At 50.0% G+C, this 20,431-nt stretch overlaps 1 protein-coding gene across 1 annotated transcript in view; it reads right to left on the bottom strand.

Moving 5' to 3' along the window:
• The window catches only part of IGDCC3 (immunoglobulin superfamily DCC subclass member 3), a 38,234-nt gene that overhangs the window by 17,455 nt on the left and 348 nt on the right, over nucleotides 1-20,431 (bottom strand). Inside the window, exon 2 of the mRNA XM_039865550.1 lies at nucleotides 18,112-18,438. Coding sequence (XP_039721484.1) covers nucleotides 18,112-18,438 — 327 coding nt within the window. The remainder of the gene's footprint in view (nucleotides 1-18,111; nucleotides 18,439-20,431) is intronic.

The raw sequence follows: 20,431 nt of genomic DNA, 5'->3' as shown, positions 1-20,431 counted from the left end.
AGCCTTTGAGGCACATCTGCTTGCAAGCGCCAGTCAAGGGTGCAGAGTTAGGCTGGGAGTCAACTTGGGAATCACTCTCTGCCTTAGACTTGACAATGTCCAGGCCCAGCAGAGCCCCTCTCCACAGACTGCATGTCTCCACCCATGTCAGGGTCACCAATCTTCCTTATGTAAACCTGCCCACGCCTACAACATCCTTAACTTCCGTCGCTGTTCTGGTCAGGACACCGGATCTCCCTCACCTCCCGGAAGGGCATCTGGTTAGAAGGCCCAGGCTGGAGCTATTAAGTAAATTGCTTTCACATGACCATGAGGTCTACTCAACAAAAACAGATACTTCCCCAAAATTTCCAGAGCCATATATTAGAGACTATTATAGTAGGGGTTAGGTAGTGGAGAAGGGGCCAGGGATCATGCCTGGCTCTATCACAGACTCCCTATGTGAGAAAACCAACCTTGGTTTTCTCATCTGTAAAATGGGAGTTGGCAGGATAGACAAGATAATCTCTAAGGTCCATACCAATATTAAGATTCTAGGATAACACTGGGTAAAGTAGTCCCTCTACATCCATGAAAGCACCTTCTCCTAGTCTCAACCTTTGATCCAATGCTGCATTTACATCTCATGGCTCCACAAGATCTCCAGTGGCTCAACACTGAACCACAGTAGATTAAGGCCTGTAGGTTCTCCGCCCCAACAACACTCCAGAATAAGATTTATTTGTTTGGGGGAAGAAAGAGGTCTACGTTCCATGGGAGGATCCTGGAGTTTCAAGGGGTTGCTAACTGGTCACTGAATCCTGGTCTACCCCTTTCCATACCATCCCCTTAGCTTAGGCTCTTATCAACCTCCAGTGTTTCTGTAACAGCTTCCCTCTTCCGGCCTTCCCATTTCTAGTCCTTTCTCCCCCCTTTCTAAATCCATAATTATCTTCTTGAATATCCAATATGATTATCGAACATCTTCGGTGGTTCTCTATTGCCTCGAATTAAGATACTTTCCTTAAGATGGCATTCAAGGTCTTCGTTATTAGGTCCTGTTTCATCTATCCAGCCTCAAATGCCAGCTAATTCTGTCTTCATGTGATTTGTACTCTGACCAGGTGAGACAAGTTTGCCTTCCCTGGACATATCATAGATGTTCATACATATATTTCTTCTGCTATCCTCTCTGCCTGAAACTTGTTTGCTTCTTTCTCTAGGAGCACCCCCATCCTCCACATTCCCCAAAGAAGGCAGAATTAATTCCTGCCTCAAATGTGTCACCTTGTGCCTCTCTCCTAGCCCTTACTAGACTATATCAGAGTAGTTGTTCACGCACCAATTCTCCTTACTAGCCTATGAGTCCCTTATCGGCAGAGAACAGTCTAATTTACCTTTCTACCCTCCAGCACCTAGAACAAATAAATAATAAAGTAAATAATAAACCTTCATAAACTGTTTCCTGAATGCCGACTTTAAGGGTCATATAGTCTCAGGGGGATCATTCCCCATCATCTTCCACCCAAGTCCCCACCCTGACATGATTCAGTGTCTATCCTTGGATAAGTTACTTCCTCACCTGAGTTTCAACTTCAATGGAAATGAAAAAGTTGGACTAGACCCCCATTTACAAACTTGGCTGTGTATCATAATAACCTAGGGTGTCGGGTAGCAATGCAGATTTCTGGACTCTACTGCCAGAGCTTCAGATCCCTGGGTCTGGTGTGGTGCTCAGGAATCTGTATTTCTATTAAAGCTCAAGGTGGGGTCTCAAACGCATAGCCAGAATTGGGAACCCCTGGTCTGGCGGGTTCTTGAAAATCCTAATTTTCCCTATGGCTCCAGTATTCAACAAGGGCAAATTTTCGGCTCAGGCCCCCAAGCCTTGCTGGAGGCTGGCTGGTCTAGGCAGTCTGACTCCAATGCCAGGAAGCTCAGAGTGGGCAGCAGGGCGGGTGGAGGAGTATGTGGGAGCCCAGCCCCCGCAGAGCCCCAGTTCAGGCATTCGGATGGCGGGCGGGGTCAGCGCCCTGAGCCTGAGGCCCTGAGAGCCGCTCACTCGGCGGCAGGAGTAAGTGGGACCATCTGCTCCGCTCCTCCGAGGTCAGCGCTTTGTGTCAAGCTCCCATCCCCCTCGCCCCTCCCCCTCCTTCCCCTCTTTGCCCTTTGACTCCCGGGACTCAAAAGAAAAAAGTACTTGAGGTCCTGATGAAAGTGGGGGTGTGATGGAGGCGACAACGGCCGCCGGGGCTTGGGGCCGAGCAGCCCAGGGAGAGCAGAGAGCGCGGCGGCGGCCGGGCCGGGGAGGACCGGCGGGTCCCATCCGCAGCGGCCCAGGGCCGAGCCGGAGGGGCGGCTCCCGGGGGAGGCAGCGCCGGTTCCCACAGCCGGCCGGGCCCGCCGGGCCCCTTTGAAGTGGCCGCAGCTGCACACCCCGGCCCGCGGCTAATCCCCGCCGACGCGGGCGTCCTCGCCCCCCCGCATAGCAATAGTGTCCGCGCTGAATGGCGCTGGCTAATTACCTCGCTCGCACCGCCGCGGGTGAATGAGAGAATCCGGCATTGTGCACGGCGAATGGAGAAAATAAGACAGCCATTGTCCTCACACGCCAAACGAGGGTTTGATGTCGGTGGGGCGAGCGAGGCACCATTTCCCGCCACCCCCTCCCCCAGCTGTGCAAATTCCCCAGCTGGGCCGACCTAGCGGACACAGCTGCCACCTGGGGAAACTGAGGAAGCAGTTCCTGTCTCTTTAAGTGGAAGACAGGCAGGCGGACACGGAACTGTCCGGGGGCTCCCCTCTCACCCCACCAATGGTTTCCTCACAGAGCCTTCTCCACCAGCAGATTCTCATGAACACCTACTGTGGTCGCCCAGTTCTGTCCTTCGCTCAGAAAAATGCACGGCCCTGCATTCGACGGCTTAATTAGATTTCATTGGGGAGGAATGAAACAATTGGTAGAGTTGGGAATTTATATACCTAAGTGCCCAACTGTGTGCCACCAACTGAAAGGGCTGGAGAAGTTCAAAGGTGGCTGGGAGAGATGTGAGCATGGAAGGCAGGAGAGAAAGACTCTGAAAAGAAGAAGGAAGATAAGGAACTGTGGGAAGTCGAGACTGAGGAAGAGACCAGAGTACTCAGAGAGGAAGAGGACAATGGCTGGAAAGGGGAGGTCCAAGTTATGTAACGCCCAAAGCACTGAGGCCACTGTTTTGATCCAAGGAAGGGGCCCAATAAGAGTGATGGGCTGATATGTAAGATTAGAGTTCTAACCATGTGTCTGTGGAAACTGATTCATTATCAGAAACAGGACTAGCCTGAGGCATTTCACTTTTTTTTTTCCGTGTATAAGAATATGAAATGGCTCAGCTTAGAAATCAGAACTAAAGGAAACCCCAGTGCAGATGGACAAGCTGACTGACGATCACACTATTTATGCATTCAACAGATTCTTTGTGCTACATCAAACTGCCTTCTCTTAAGGTTTTTTTGGGGGGTCGGGGGGGGGCGGTGAAGGAGGTTACATCCTTCAAGATCTGGAAGAGTCTTATTTTTCTATCCCTCAGAGTACTTAGCTCACAGGCACCTAGGTAGGTACACAATAGTTGTTCTTGGAGATTTATGGATTTGAGAACTGACCTGCTTTAACATCCCTCATTTTCACATATCATTTTCCTGGAAGCACGTACTTTCTAATCTCTTCTGATGGGCTCTTAGACTATTTCTGCCTAAAGAATGTCATACATATGTTCCAATGTTCTACCGGGCTTATCAAATGATAAAAAGGTCTGATCTGAAGCTCAGATCACCAGTAGCCTTAAGTTAGTACCACACATTTGATGCACATCACAGAGCTCTTTGCCAGGTGGCAATCTCTTCTAATGCGCATGTCCTCAAAACTAGATTATAATCCTTTTGTGGACGGCCCATAGCCAAACTCTTAAATAGGACCATCCATCTATCCATTTATTTGAGAATAAAATTAAAGAACAGACACCAATGTTGAGACTGAACAAACAGCAGCCAAAACTGTTCCTTGTTCTGATCAACCAACTACATTTAACATTACCAAGCACTTAGTTATAACAGTGCTACATGAAAAGCATGCTTTTAAAGGAGAGAAAAATATAAGTATGGCTCTTTTTTTTTTTGACCCAATCCTGAATTAACCTGGTCATAACCTCAGATGTGACTCATAATGTTTTTCTTTATAATTATCTTAAATCTTCATCTTAGCTTAATATTTCTTCTGCCTAAGGCTCTAGAACCTTAAATCCGCTTGGCATCACAGGGCTTGCTGCTGATAAATTACTCCTCTGCTTAGACCAATCTGCCTAGTTAATTGATCTGCTTAGTTAGTTGGTTTAGAGAACTCCAAAACAAAACAAAACAAAACAAAACAAAACGATAAAGCAGAGCTGCTGTGAATGGAGGAGATGTGGGAGGCCTGGAGCCCCACCAATCTGGCCTCCCTCTTTCCCCCCATCTCCAGTCTCTGAGCCCCCACCACAGACCCAAGTACTCTAAGGAATGATGCTAAAAGTCCCGTTCTAAAGGGAAAAAAAAACAATTATTTAAAGAAACAACAGCTAGTAAACAGATCAAAGTTTATTCTAATGCTATATAAGCCGCTAGCTTCATTTCATAAAACTAAAATGACCACTCAAACAAGAACTACAAACATAATTATTACTTTATATTACTATATGTGTGCCTTTAAGGTTTGCCCAGATTTCAGCAAGAGTGCCTGAATGTCTAATTCCAGATAAATTATACTTTGGAAAATGATCCACTTTTCAAAAAGCAAGAGGAGCCTCCAGGCCCAAATTAGAGATGCAATACTTTTAACTGAAAAAGTACTTTCAAAGGAAGCCTAATTCCACCCCCCACCCCCAGTTTTCTCTAAACCCAGGACCATAAGTAACTTTAAAAATAATGCTCTATGGGTGAGTATGATGATAGGAAGATAATGAATATAATAATGAGTGTTTTTTTCTCCCCTATCCATTCCTACGGCAACCTGCATTCATAGAATGCTCCATTATCACAGGTATTACTTCTCAAGATAATAGGAAGCTGGCATGTACATGTAGGACTAGTCCTTCCAAAGAGGCATGAGAAGCTGGAGGGCACCGGGATGCTTCTTAGCATGGAACTCGGCCTGTTAGCTCCTTGGGGGATGAGGCCAGTGCTCTGTCATCCTAGGACTTTCTCCAGTTTGCCTGGGAAGGTGTCCCACTCTGCAATAACTGAATACCAGTAGCCCCTTCTCCTGGGGTGGCAAGACTGAGGTCTGAAGTCATAAGGCCAAACCCTTCCTACTCAACACTAAGTTGTGGCACCTTCGGCTCAGTCTAATCCCTCTCCTCCCCCAGGTGGCCAGCAATGGGAACCTGGAAGAAGGGTGTTTCAAGGGAACAGAATAGGGAGATAGGGGTGCCTTTAAAGACCAGAAGAGGCAGGATAGGAAATGTAGGACACAGATGCAGACATGGCCACTCTCAGCTCCTGACATAGAGACTCAGGAGCCTGGGAGAATGGCTGAGGTGAAACCACCCCTTAGGCCCTGGGGGAGTGATATCTGACTCAGTTTTATCAGCCTTCCCCCCAAACCCAGGCTGTTGAGCTCCAGAAGGTAAGTGACCCATACCAGGCACCAACTCCAGGCCAAGCGGAAGGCTAAGAGCTAAGGATGCAGAGGAGCTAGCCTCTCCCCTCAAGGAGTAGGCAGACCAGTGGAAGGGACAAGTTGTATACTCACTATCCCAGAATAGACTGTGTCTTCTGATTCTGCCCACCCCAAAAAAGCAATCTGGGCACACAGCCCAATGCATCTTTCCCGAATTGATGTAATAAAAGCTATATTGCTTTATTTCAGAAAAGCCTTGATCCTATCAATGTCATACTTGGCAGCTTGCTCGTAATGATCTTGATTTTGTTAGTCTGATGGAAAAATGACTGATTTGAGAAGTAAAATCAGAAACACAGGAGGGCAGGATATCAAACAGGCTTAATCCTGAGACTCATTCTATATAATATCATTATCAGTAATCTGACAAAATGGAAGGAAGAATATTCTAATGCAATCTGCGAGTGGGTCTAAATCAAACAGGGCTTCTCTAAGGTACTAGAGGGTTGGCATACAATTTTAAGAGACCTCAAAAAATCAGGATGAAGGAAATTATAGCAGAAAGAGGGTGACATTCAAGATACGCCAGGATGTAAGAGGCAAACCAAAAATAATCCAAAAAGGGGGTGAAGATGGCAGAAAAAGATACAAGAATTGTTTATCACAAGCCAAATACTGGGTTTCGATTCCCAAGGTCAAAGCTCAAACCCCATTTGGTCAGTCAGCATGTAGGAAAGAGCATCTGGACCTCTCTAGCCCAGCTCCATACACTAAAGACTTGGGGGCAGGGCCCTTTCTCTGAGCCTCAGCTTCCACAGCAGTGATACGAGAAATGAGGAGGCTGAGAGAGAGGGGAGAGTAGGGTCAGCAAACGAAACCTGGAGAGCTTTACCTTCTCCCTATTCTTGTCTTTCCCTGGGGTGAGAGCACTCCCAAGCACTCTTAGGGAGACAAGCACCCATTCATGAGTTCAAGTCTGCCATTCTATAAAGCCTCTGGGACCCTCTCTGTTTCCTTTCTCTCCTAAAGCTGGCCTGTTGATAGGTCTGCCCACAAACTTTTGTCTAGCTCTGGCCTCTTGTGAGAAATCCCAAGCCAATTGGGAGCAAGGGGACTGGGAACCGGAGACCTCCACGCTCCTGCTCCATCTTGCTCCTCAAGACCAGTTCCAGTCTCCTAGTTGGTGAGGGCGAGTTCCCAAGTTACCAGGTGAAAAAAGTCTCGTCCCATTCTGGCTGGGGTAGGCCAGGGAAGTAGTGACCCAGAGGCAAGAGGCACAGAGTCAGGGGATCCAGGAAGCGAGGAAACACACACATTCATAGGCAACATATACTCACCCACTTGCACACGCACACACATCCTCACACCCACAGACAGGTCGGGGCACGGTAACTTGACAGCCCGAGACCGCGCGGCGCAGGGTTAATTGAATACAGCCGCTCCTGGAATCCCAGCCCTGGGTCAGAAATGGCCGCTCGGGCCGGGGTGATCCCCTACCCGCCGCGAGGGACAGAGGTGGCTTTCGGAACCTGGCTCCCCGCCCGGCCACTCTTTCTGCCGCGCTCGGCCGGGGCGGATTGCGCGTCCCTGAATGGGAACGGGTTTCGCTGGCCAACCTGCTCCTGGAGCGCACGCGGGACGCGCAAAGCCCTGGGGACGCGCCGGCCGCTTAGGACACGTGCGCTGGTCGGAGCGAGGAGGGCAGCCACCAAGTAAGGGCAGCGAAAGAGGGCGAGAACGACAGGAGAACTTTTCCGCAAAACTCTGATCCTGACTTTTAAAAAAGGAGGAGGGCCCAGCCCAGCGCGCCTGGGGAGCTCGAGACAGGAGTGAGGGAGGGAGGCGGAGAGAGCTGGAGCGAACCTGGAGACGGGCAGGGAGCGGAAGAGTCCGGGAAGAGGAACCATGCTCCAAATAAACGAATCAGTGTCTCAGAATTTTAGAAGTGGGAAGTGACTTTAGGAACCTTTTAATCTGCTGCTTTCTACACCACCTGCCACCTCCGAGGAAAATGAAGCTCAGGAAGGTGAACTGATGGATCCATAGTCCCACAAGGATGAGTCGAATATTTATTTACATTTTAAAAGCAGCTTGTTGCTGAAGAGGGAGCCAGGGAGGACCCAGAAGTAAACATGATGCTGTCTGAATCGAGTCCCAGCTCTTCCCATGACCCACAGTCAATAATAGTAGGACTAGAAGAGGTGTCCCTTCTAAGCTTGGCAACTCCTGTGGGGTCCAGTCTCCAGGACTCAGCCCTCTCCCCAGCAGCTCCTCTGCATTACTGAAACTCAAACTAAGGGTGTCTCCATTGGTGGATGGTGGGGCAGAACCCTACTCATCTTCTCCCCTTCAGAAGACAGACAGGGCAGTACTCCCTTCCGTTTCCCACGAAGACAAACTGAGGCCTAGCACTATAAGGGTGGGAGGAAGCTTGAACTCAGAACCAGTCCGCAAGTCTCTGAGCATCTCGCACTGGCTGCAGTGCCTGTTGGGTATCTGGAGTCCCCCACCATGGTCCTGGGCGAGAAGAGCACTGGGGTTTTATTACAGGTAGAATTTGAGGATGATTTCTAGGATGTCCTTGATTTCTCACCACAAAAATGCAAAGTCTTTGCAGACACAATCCCAGGTGGGAAGGGGCTAGTTTAGGAGGGGGGCATGGAGAGGTACCCATGGCAAGCTGGGGCTCATGCCCCAGAAATTATTAGCCCCCTAAACCAAGAGCCTCGGGCCAGGGATGGGGGCAGGAACCAGGACCCTCACCAGAAGTCAGGTTGCCTGGGAGTAAGTATGAAAACGCTGAGCACCAAGGCGCTGCAGGCTCCAGAGAGGGTCTGATTTTGTGCTCCCTGGAAATAAGGGTCCCTTTCCTGGCTCTCGCTCCAGAGACCCAATGCTCGCTTTGTCCCAGGAATCCCAGCCACAACTGCCCCACTCCCCTTGCTAGTAAGGACCCCTGCCCTGTGCTGGCTGCCCCCTCCCTGCTGCGCTGCTCAGGTTACTGTGCAGCCTGGGTCCAACCTATCGAAACAAGAAAGGGAAAGGGAGCCAAGGGGCCCCAGTGGGGCCTAGAGAGCAGAGGACTCAATGCAGACCTCTCTCCCAGGCTGGGGTAGGAGCAGAATTTTCCAGTCACCACAGCAGGAAGGGACTGTGGCCTGGGGTCTGTGCCATGAAACTTCATGAGGCCTTAGGCCACATCTTGCCCAGGCAAGAGGGCAGCACAAGGACAATCAGCAGCCTGGCTCCTCCAGGCTGATTATGGCTCTTCCCTACTACCCCACCCCCCTACAACAGGACCCCTGGGGAGAAGGATCCTACTCAAGCCACACCAGTTCCTCTCCTGTGATTTGTTCTGAATTTTCAAACAAAGAGTAATTATGACAGATGTGGAGCAATCAGCATCATTATGCGGGGGAAACAAGAAAGGGAAAGGGAGCCAAGGGGCCCCAGAGGGGAGGGGAACTTGTCTTCCCTCCTGGGGAAGAAGCAACTCCCACCTCCACCTCCACCTCCAGCAGCCCCAGCAGCCTCCCAATTTCCTTTTCTGCCAGCTGGCTGTGCCCCAGCCAGCTGTGCCCCACCTCACAGGTAGGGCAGGACTCTATGCAAAGCAGAGCATCCCAGTCTAACCGTCCCTCCAGACTCCCCAAGGGCCTCCAGCAGTGGATGGAGGTGAGGGGCCTGTAGCCCTGCCTAGCCCATGCAGAAGTAACTCTCACTTTGGCCAGGGTTCTAAGCTGTTCTCTGCTCCCAATACTTCCCCATCCTTGATGCATGTGCCCAGGTACGTGGCTCTATTTCTGAGGTATTAATACTCATTGTGTTCTCAAGGGACACTCTAACCCTCCCTTAAGGACACTCAGGCCATTGAATTTTAGGTCATGCAGACCTGGGTTTAAATCCCAGCTTCCCAGTGTACCCTTGGACAATTAATCATTAATTAACCATTTTGGGCTTCTGTTTACTCATCTGTAAAACAGGACTAGTAATACCAATTAATGAAATTGTTGTAGGAATTAAGTAAATTAATACATAAAGGGCTTAAGACAGTGCAACCATATTACTAGGACTGCCTCTACTACTAGTTAGTTCACCACCCGCGCCAGCACATAGGTAGCCCTCAAACCACTCAGCTCAGCATCCACTGTGCTTGGGAAACTCAGAGGCCCTCTGTAATATACCATAGATGTCAGGAGCCCCCGCCTAAGGTTTGCCGGTTAACACTCACATCCAGAACTATAACCAAAGACAAAGCCTGGGCTAGGGTAGGACCCGAGAACAACAGAAATATGCCTGCCAGTCTGCCTTGTGGAGATATACAGAGATCCCCGCTTTCCCAACCAGAAAGCAGTGAGACACTGGGGAAGGCAGAGGCATGAGGGTCCCAAGAGTACTGGCCCAGGCTGAGGACCAGCTAAGTCCTTGGGCAGGTTACCCCCTTGGGGCCTTAGTTTTCAAGTCTGTAAAATGAGAAGGTTGAACCAGATGAACTCCAGAGTTTTTCCCACAGCTCTGGATACCTGGGATCTGACCTGGAGGCTGGGAAGACCTCTAAGGTCCTAGATGAGCTGGGAATTTTAGGATGCTTTTGCAGCAGCCTGCAACTTCGTGACAAGGCTAGAACTTGGTTCTCTCTCCCGGTGGTCTGCTTCTTCCTCTCCATTTAGGTGGTCTGGTCTCCATCTGCCCACCCCAAGTCCCTGGGGCCTCTTGCTTGGGTCCCCCCTCACATTCCAATGGCCTTGGGGGCAGCAGCCAGACCAGAAAGTCCAGTTCCTGCCCATTATCACTGCTCACATCTGCACTGCAACTCAACACCAGCATTCCAGAGAGCTGCCCCCACCACTCACTGTGGTCAGTGTCCAGGCTCAGAGACAGGCCCCAAGCAGAGGCCAGCATTCTCAGATTCCTCCTAGTGAAGGTCTGCGCCCAGGGAGGCTTTGACTTGTTGGGGAGGCCAGGGACCCTTTCCTTTGGGGTCCTCTTTGAACCTGACTCTCTCAATCTGTCTTCTTCCTATCTCTCTGCTCTGTGCTGAGGCCTGGGTTCACCTGTTTTGCTCCTGAAACAGAGGAATCTCCCTCCAAGCACAGCAGAGGATGGTGGATACAGGAATCGCCATAATTAGAGAAAGAGGCAGGAGGAAGGACAGAACAATAGAGAAGCTGGAAAAAGGAAGACGGTATATAGGACAGGGCAGGAGAAACTAGGGTTGAGGGAAGATAAAGACCCTAAACATGGCCTTGTGGAAAGGCAGAGGTGGGGGACAGAGTGTATGGGGGTGTCAAAGAGCATCGAGACCAAGACCTAGAGAATAGATGATGGGTAGGTGAGAAGGAGAAGCTGTAACGTGAGCCCTTTGCATCCAAATTTCCACCCCACTGCCTGAATCAGATGGCTGGCTGACCTGAACTAAGCCCACGCTCCCTATCCACTCCATCTCCCTGTGGTCTGGCCAGGAGCCCCTCCTTTGCTCAACACCTTCCACTTTCACTGGGTCCCAATATCACCTGTTCAAGTACCTGAGGAAGCTACTGGGGCTGCTTCAGTCTATAAAGATGACTCTCTCGTCTGTCCTTCCCTTACATTTGAGGGCACTTACAAAGGGTTAGGATTTCTTGGAACAGGGTGAATAAAGTAGTGGGTAGGGGGAGCAAGCACAGAAATCCAAGAATGGTCCTTTGGGGAAGATGGAGCAACACAGGCTAGCAGGCTTGAACTGCAGCCAGGTTGTTGGTCCTCACCTAATGAATAAGAAAACTATGGCCTAGACTCCCACAGGTACTGTGGCCATGCCCACATGCCCATCCACCCTCCACCAATGACCCTAGGACTTGCCTCCTTCCTCTTTCACTTTAGCTGGCTGGGTAAGTATCAGTCCCCTACAAGACCACTGCCTCTTGCCTGGCACCAGTTCTGTCCACTCTAGCTCTCTAGCCCGGCCATACAGCTCAAGGGAAGAGTGATGCCCCCCAAGGCCCTTCAAGGAGAGTTGAACCCCAATCCTGGGCCCATGCACATACTTTAGGCACACACCTGTATGCTCAGGTACTCACAGGTACACATGGCAACACACGTGCATATGGTCTCTAAGTTCTACTGGTCTCTAAGTTCCTTGTTGTATCAAAGCTATGGACAGAGAATCTTAGGGGTTTATAGGTTAGTTACACAAGGCAGACATTTTTGGAATCACTCAGTCCAGATTAAACAAAGACAGCAGTGCACTGTTTGGTTTTCCATCCTGGGTACCCTTCTGTTCCATCCTACTTTTAGTGAAGGCTGTGTAGAACAGCCTTCAAGCTGCTGTGAAAAGTCTCTCTCTCTCTTACACACACACACACACACACACACACACACATGCACGCACACACACCTTTACCTTTACACACACACACACACACAGGCCCGCAGGGACTCTGGAGAGGAGAGAGAAAGGCAATACAAGAAGGCCAGGAGTGAAAAAGTCCTTTCTCCCTAGGGGTGGGGAGGGGACAGGGGGTTAAGGGGGGTTGGGGGCTTGTTTCATTTGCAGGCTGCAAATGCCTCTCCTATTCACCGGCCCACATTCCCAGCCAAGGCTCCAGGCCAGGGACAATGCCAGGAACAGGAACAGAGAAGATTTGCACATTGTGTTCAAGGGGCCAGCTGGCTGCCTGCGACAGTGGAGCCAAGGTGTGGGAAACAGAAGTGTTGGACTTCCACACTCAAGTACTGCGGGTGGGAGGGAGGGGGGCCCTCCCTCAACAATTGGGGCCAATGTGCCTGGGGATATAGGCTTCATCCAGCATCCAGGGAATAAAGTTCAAGGCAGGAGACCCCAAGACCCAGGTATGAGTGATGCAAGGCAATTTGGTCTCTGATTTGCACTCCATCTGGAGAGGAAGAGAGTGTCTCAGTTCCTCTAGAGATAAACACACAGCAGCAGCCCCTCTATGACCGTGCCCTAAGTGTGTTATATTCCCCTGCTGATCCTCCCTGTTCATAAGCTTCTGTTCATGAGCTTTTGAGCCATGCTATCAATTACGGGGCAGGGAGAAAGAGAGACAGAGAGAGACAGAAACAGAGAGAGAGAGAAAGAGAGAGAGAGAGAGAGAAAGAAAGAGAACACAACAGAGAAGCAGACAGAGAAACAAGAGAGACGGAGTTTTACACCCAGAAGGCCACATGTTCTTTTAGTTTTTTTTACCAATCTCTACAGGCAGGGGACGTGAGAAATACAAAAGAAAGAGAAGCCCTTTAGGAGCTTAAAATCTAGTTGAGGAGACAGATGGAATATCAGCCACACAACAGTTACTTAACAATGCAAGCAGCCAATCACTGAGAGGAAGGCTGAGCCTGAATGCCACAGAGCACGAATACTGCCTGCCTTAGCAGGGGGAAGAAATTACTGCAAGCTAAATGGTCTTTGGGGAAGAATGGGGTAAGGATGAGCAGGGGCGAGAACAGACTGGGAAAAGACCCATTGAAGGCAGGTGTGTCCTGAGGACTGGCTGGATGACAAGGACGACTTACTACCTTAGGGCAGAAATGAACCTCCCACCCAATTTTACAACGAGAGAAGCAAAGCCCTAACAGGGCAACAGGGCTAGTGACTTGCTCAGAGCCACACAGGATTCCTGGTGTCCAGCCAACGGCCTTTCCATCATACCTCACAGCTTCTCAAGAGTGTCAGAGGGGTTGGTCTGTGGAGTACTGACTGGCAGGTGAAAGGGCCTGAACCTCATCCATTTGTACCTACCTCTGTGCCATGGCATATGTATGGGTGAGTTGCCTGGCATGAGAGCAGACCTAGGCACAGCCACTCACTCATGACACCAGTGATGCTTCAGCTGCATCACCTGCTTCCTGCCCTAGTTGTTAGGCAGATGTGTGTACTTGAGGGCCAGTGGGAAGACTTCCTCAGGGCTACCTCAGCTGAGTTGCTCTTCAAGGAAGAGAGAAGAGACTGGTTTCCACACATCAGGTGTGAGCAAACAACCTCCAGATGACAAAGGGCTCCAGGATTACAAGTCACTGCGCCAGGAACCACTTCCCTTTACAAATCACTACCCTGGACAGAGGCTCTCCAGGACCCCCTAAATACAATGGACCCCCACCACACAAGCTATATGAACTTCTAGGAAGTTCCAGCCCATAGTCTTCCTGACTATGGTTCCCTCCAGACCTGGTTCCACAGACCTATGCCCAGACTCTGCCCACAGATCCACACAACCACAGATCTTGCTGCTCAAAGAGGATTTCAGAGTAGTTGTCTGAGAATGATTCAGACTTTAGAAGTGGGTAACAGAGGGCCTGAGAAGTAGTGACTTACTGAGGTGGACACAGCAGAGGACTAGAACTGGACTTTCTCCCCTCACCATACCCCACTGCCTCCTTCTAGGTGTCTGGCTCAACCAGGGGCTTTGCTGAAACCACAACAACTAAAAGAGCTTAGAACTTCACATTTCTCACCTCTAACTCCTCCCCAGAATAATAAAAGTTAATCTTTAAGGAACACTTTCTATATGCCCTTTACCTGCTAAGTTCCTAACACATATTATCCTAGGTAATCCTCACAAGATTCCTCCTTGCTATTATTTTCTCATTCTACAGATGAGGAAACTGTGACTCAGAGAGGTTAAGTGACTTGCCCAAGTCCACCCAGCTGGGGTCTTGTGGCCTCCACAGCCCACCCTCATAAATACTGTCGGGCCTGCCCGGTCAGGACAGCCCCAGGCTAGAAGGGAGGCAATCCTGGCTCTTTGAGAACCCAGATAGCTTGAAATAGGCTGGACCTCATCTTAAACTAGAGGTCAATACCTAACACTAACAATAATACTTAATGAGCATTTCCCAGATGCTAAGCCCTGTGCCAGGTGTTTTACAACCATCACCTCATTTAATCCTCCAATATCCCTGACAGGCTAATGGGATTATGCCCATTTTTCAGACGAGGGCAAAGAGGTCAAGAGGGTTAAGTTACTTGTGCTGAGGACACATGGTCAGGAAGTGGCAGAGCTGGGTTTCAAACGCACCTGGGTCTGTCTGGCCATGAAGCCCATGTTCTGTGGGCTTCACTATTCTGCCCACAGACCCCACACCAGCGATTATGACATGGGAATGGGCTCTCCTGTAGCATCTGTTAACCATCAGCATCATTATCACCTGGGCTCCTGTTAGACATGCAAAACCCCAGGCCTTGGCCTAGACCTACTGATTCAAAATCTGAATTTTAACAACATCCCCAGGTAATTCATAGGCACAATAAAATTTGAGAAGTGCTGCTCTAGAACACATTGCTCTTCACTCCAGTTCCCCAAGGGGCCTGAGACCAAGAACTAAGGCCAGGAAGTGAAGGACAAGAACTGAGGGCTTCTGCCTGAGAGGACCTGGGGATGGGTCCCCCAATTATCCCACTCCTATAGCGAGCCCATCCCCCTTTGGACTCATCCAGGCACACAGACCCCAAAAGGATGAGTCAATGCACATGTTCCCCTGGGTCAGGTGACCTACGTGCACTCCCTGGAGCCCCACAGAAGGATGGCAGAGGGTCTCACAGGTCAGCCAGCTTCAGCCGATACCCAGAAGCTTGGAAGAATCCCCAGGCCCTCCCAGGAAGGGGTTAAAATAGAACAAGTCTCACTCTGGCTCCAATAATTCCACTCCCTGATAGATGTCCCTAGAGTGCTCCCTAACTGAATCCCAGTGAGGGAGAAAGCTGGGGGTTGGCAGTAGATTCAGGGAGTTTCCTTTTGTTGGCCATGTCAGTGAAACCGCCTTTAAATGAAGATTAAAGTACTGGCTCCCACTACTGAGTGCCTCCTATGTACTAGGCAAAATGTGAGGTGTACTCATCCTCACAACCATCCCACAAAGTAGGATGTACATTTCATAGGTGAGGAAACGGCCACAGAGAGGTTAACCTGTCCAGGGTCTCCTCCTTAACAAGCGTCCCAATTTTCAGCCCCAAAACGATATGCATATGGAATAAAATGGCAGAGAAACCAGACATGCTGGAAGCATGAGTACTTTTAGGACCCTGAGCCATTCCATCCTGAAAGGGAGATACTTGGAACTAAAGCATCCAATGAATCACCATGTAGTTTAGCTCACCCTGGTCAGGCCATCTTTCAAGGGCAGCATCTGAGCCCACTGCGATGGAGGAGGGGCATTCCCAGCTGTCAGCCTCTGGCCCAGAGCTCAGATGCCCCAGCAGACCTGCCCACACAGACCTGGACCCTATCGGCCTCACTTGGTTGGTCTTCTGGGTGGACTGTGTGTCTGTGAGGGGTGCTTTGCCTGCCCCCTCCCTATCAAGCCCTATGGAACAGGCAGGAGGAACAGGGGGTTCTGGAGGGCTCCTCACGCCTTTTCATTAAGGCACCCTCCCATGTCACACAACATCTGTAGTGCCTCTAGGCACACTGGCAGGGAGTTATTACCAAAGGAGGAAACCTAGGCAGTTAAGCAGCTTTGGGGGTTTCTAGGGACATCAGCCTGTTTGAAGTGAGAAAAGGGGATCCAGCCACCTGGTTGCTTGGTATCCAAGCATTCCCCCATGGGGCCACCGGCCTTGTGGGGAGAGAGAGGCCATATTAGACAGTCAGTGTTTGGAGCAACCCCCAACCTGGCTGTCCCTAGGACCCTAAAGACTTAATCACGCTGACTTCAACAACCGCTATTTCCCTCAGTCAGAGTCCACAGCACAATTTTTTATACTGGTAGGCGTTTAAGGAAACCAAACATCTTGAAAGTATTACCATTTATAGAAAAGCACATTTACAATTAACTATATAGAAACACCTGGGGATTTATCTCCCAGAATTTTAGGCTAGTGATTCAGGGGCTATCTATCCCTTGGCATTGACACGGGCCAGGGAGAGGGTGAGGTCATCTCCTTGAGAAGTCTCATTTTTCCCATCAGCAAGCTTCCTCGGGTCCCTACTCTCCATCCATGCTTCTCTTCCTCACACCCAGCCATCTGCTCAGAGGCTGTACCAGCCTTCCCCTACACCGCCGGGAGGGCCGGGGATGAGGGGTCGCTGAGCCAGAAGTGATTCAGTCTCAAGGTCCAGGGCTGCCTCCCAGAGAGCTCCATATGGGGGCCTGGATCAGCCTTCCTTAGAACAAAGGGGCATCTTAAACTCAAAGAGAGGGCTCCTGCCTCAGAACGATTCATCACTCACCAGCCGTTCAGAGCAACTGTGCAAATGCCCTCAGAGCCAGGAAGAAACTTGTCAGCGATCAGACAGGAAAGAGGCAGCGTGCCATAGGAGTTAAGTGGGCGGGTGTAGGGTTCAGACTGCCTAGACTGCAGCCCTGGCTCCTCTGCTTACCAGAATGTCCTTGAGTCCCTCTGAGTCTCAGTTTTCTCATCTGTAAAAGGAGGATGATAGCTGCCTGTCTTCCTGGATTGTTATGATGACTAAATGAGATAATTAACGTAAAGCACATAGGGTGCCCCTTATGCAGCAAGTGCTTAATAAGTATCAGCTAGAATTACTGCCTAGCAAAATTAAAGCAGCCTCTCTAAGGGACACCCTCTCTAAAAAGAAGTATAGAGATATGAGATGGAGAACATTTCCAATTGCCAAAACTTTTGCCCTTTCTCAAGAGCAGTGGTTCTCAACCATGGCCTCCCATTCCCATAGCCTGCTACCTCTCCAAGATACATAGATAATTTTGGTTTATGCAACACACTCCCAGAAGTGTGCATTGATTAAACAACAACAACAGACTTTTTTGCTGGACAGGACAGTAAAACACAGCCATCTTTTCATTACCACATCAACTGGTGGTCCATCTGCTCGAGCAAATCACAATTCTAGAGCCAAAGCATAGTGCCTGGCCTTTTTTCCCATGAAAAAAAGCACATCAGATATCAAGTAACCATAATGTACACTTTAACTATCTTATGATTTTATTGTCAATCAGACCTCGATAAAGCTGAAGTTTTTAAAAAAGCACATCAGCATGAAGGTGAGTGAGAATAATGTTAATTTCATCGTTCTACCATATTTTTTGTATAACAAATTGCTGATAAGCTTCAGAATGTCATCTGTAGAGTGAAGTTTTATTCTACCCCAAAGGCTTAAAAGTCAGCACATAATTAACAACTGCACGTAGCCAAATTTCTTTTCAAAATTCTCTTAAATCACCCATAAAATATAACAACTGTTTATCTTGAAACACAAGAATCATACTCAATGCACTGGGATACTCACAATATACCGGTATGTGGAAACTAAGACACACAGAGTTGGACAAAGTACTCCGTCTCTTTCCCTCTCCCCCCGGCCCCAACAGTGTTGGGCTATATTCTTGTCAAATCATATTTCAAACAGTTAAATGAGTATATGGTATAATTCCATCACTACAAATTACTGATATGCGCCTCTCAACTGACCCATGATGAGAAGTGAGTCCTCTAGAAAGCTGCATAAGATGGAACTGCTCCACCTGCTCCCCATTCTCTAGACCCCCAGTCTGGGAAAAAAAAGTAAAGGGTGCCCACTTACTTGCGGCCTGGATGCGAGCCTTCCGGCTGACCACTAGCCCAAAGCGGTTCTGAGCCACACACTCATAGTCACCCTCGTCTGAAGGGCTGCCTCCTCGATCCAGCCGGAAGTGATGGATCATCAAAGACCCATTGGCCAGTACTGTGGAGTGGGTAGTCTCTGACAGCTCCACTCCATTCTTCCTCCAGGTGATTCGCACTGGAGGGGTCCCCTCCACCCTGCAGCCCAGCACTACAGGCTCCCCAAGGACTGCAACATCATCACTTGGTTCCACAGCAAATGCCAGTTCAGCAGAGTGGCCAAGACCTGCATCATGCAGGGGAGATGAGAGGGGAAAAAGAGGTTATTGTAGAATGAGCAGACAGAAAGAATTCCATGTACTTTCCAAGTTCCAAGTTCTCTGGATCTGTGCATCCCATCCCCATCTTTCTATAATGTTAATAGAAATCTCTATTAATATGTAGAACTTTATGCATTATGAAGGATCATCTCATGTAGTATTTTATTTAATCAACAGACCATCTCAGAGAGAGTGATTATTTGTACCATTCCATCTTTAACAAGGAAACTGAAGCCCAGAGATATTAAGCAATTTGTCCAGGGTCTAACAGTTAATAGCTACGAATCTGGGATACAAAGGCAAGAATGATTTCAACACAGCTGCTGCCACTTCTGTGGTCACCCTGGTTAAGCACTAAGGCCTCACAGACTTTCAGGGTGTGACTTTAGGTAAAATATTCAACTTGTCTTGTCTTTCTCATCTGTTTAAATCAGAACAATAATATGGCTTGTGTCATAAGGTTATTGAACATAACTAACAGACTCAAAGGCACTATGAAAAGTTAAAAGACAAATATAAAGTGAGATAGAAATAAATCATTGCTTCTTTTTGCTGGGAAAACTATCTGAGGCCTGGCGGATGCCTGGCAGGGGGCAGGGTATGTGGGCCCAGCTCCACTGCTCCTTTTCTAGGATGCTCTGGGTTTGGGTTGTTTTGCCTTTGTCATAGGAGAGATGAGAATACCCCGTCGACTCAAAGTTCCCAAAATTCAGGAAGAGGGTAATTCCTAGAACCTTTACTCCCAGCACTCTCTCCACTTCCACCGATGACAGATGAGCTGGAAGAGGAGCGGGAAGAAGAGAAGGCGTAAGAGGGTGATCAGGGAATCAGGAAAATACTGAAGGGAAGGACAAGTGCTCCCATCCCAGGCACGATGCCAAATTGCCAACTTCTCCAAAGAGCAACTTACCAGACCAGTTACAGCTTCATCCCAGAGGGAACGAACCCACCTGGGCTGAAAGGGCAGCCACAGACCCCTCCTCACATTTTCAGGGCACTAGCGATCCTGGAGCTGGACCCTTCCCAACAGACCAGTGCCCTCCTGGGTTAGGGAAGATGGGGACGTGGGTGGGGAGAAAGCGAGAGGAGGGCTGGGATTATGGGCGGCCTCCCACCTTCAGGGGTATTTTAAGACATGTGAGGATCACATCCCTTTATACTCCTACACCTATCTTTCCCATGACCTGCGTTTCAGCCTCTTCAGCCCCCAGTAACAACCCCGGTATAGCAACTGGGGGATTAAAGTTTCTCCTAGATGCAGACTCGATAGCCTGCTTCTCGGAGCTGAGAGGAGGGAGAACACGGCCCAGATGAGTGTCTGCTAAGAACTTGGGGTGGGAAAGGAAGAGATTAGATTTGCACTCTTCTCCCTTGGGACTGGCCCCGTTACAGTCACTCAGGGAAAAGGATGGTGTGACGGAGCTGTGGGCGGCAAAGCTGGCAGACCCCGGAGCCTGGGGACAGGGACGCTGCGTGTGCACACTCCGGGAAAGGGCGGGCACGTGGGCATCCCCAGCGCTCGCTCACTAGCTCACTCAGTCGGCTTCCCTTTCCCTTCCTCAATTCGTCGGGTGTCTCTCGGTTCTCCTCCCCACGCGCGGCCACTGGGAATCTTCCTCCCTCTTTTCCTCGGTTCCCCTCGCGCGCTCCGCGTCCCGGTCCTACCTCCAAATCCAGGACGTGCCCGCTCAACCCAGCGCAGCTCGCTCGGTCCCGGCCTCTGTACCCCCACCCCACCCCTCATGTGCTGTCTCCTGCCTCTGAAGCCTCGGGCTACTCTGTGCCCGCCTCCCGGCTCCGCGCAACCCAGCTCACTCCCTCGGACGGGACACAGCCCTGCGGTACCCCCCGGCTCGTTTCCCCGTCTCTCCAACTCCAGCCCGCCTGCCTAGCTCCCGCTCTGCCGCGCGCTCCTTGCCCCTCGGTCCGAGCTTGGGTCCTGCCCCGAGTCCGGGAGCCGCTTCGTACGGAGCCCAGTCT

The sequence above is a fragment of the Pteropus medius genome, unplaced genomic scaffold (assembly GCF_902729225.1).
Source record: "Pteropus medius unplaced genomic scaffold, Ma_sr-lr_union100, whole genome shotgun sequence".
NCBI lineage: Eukaryota > Metazoa > Chordata > Mammalia > Chiroptera > Pteropodidae > Pteropus > Pteropus medius.
Note: the sequence above shows the minus strand (reverse complement) of the source record. Positions and strands in the feature narration are given on the sequence as shown.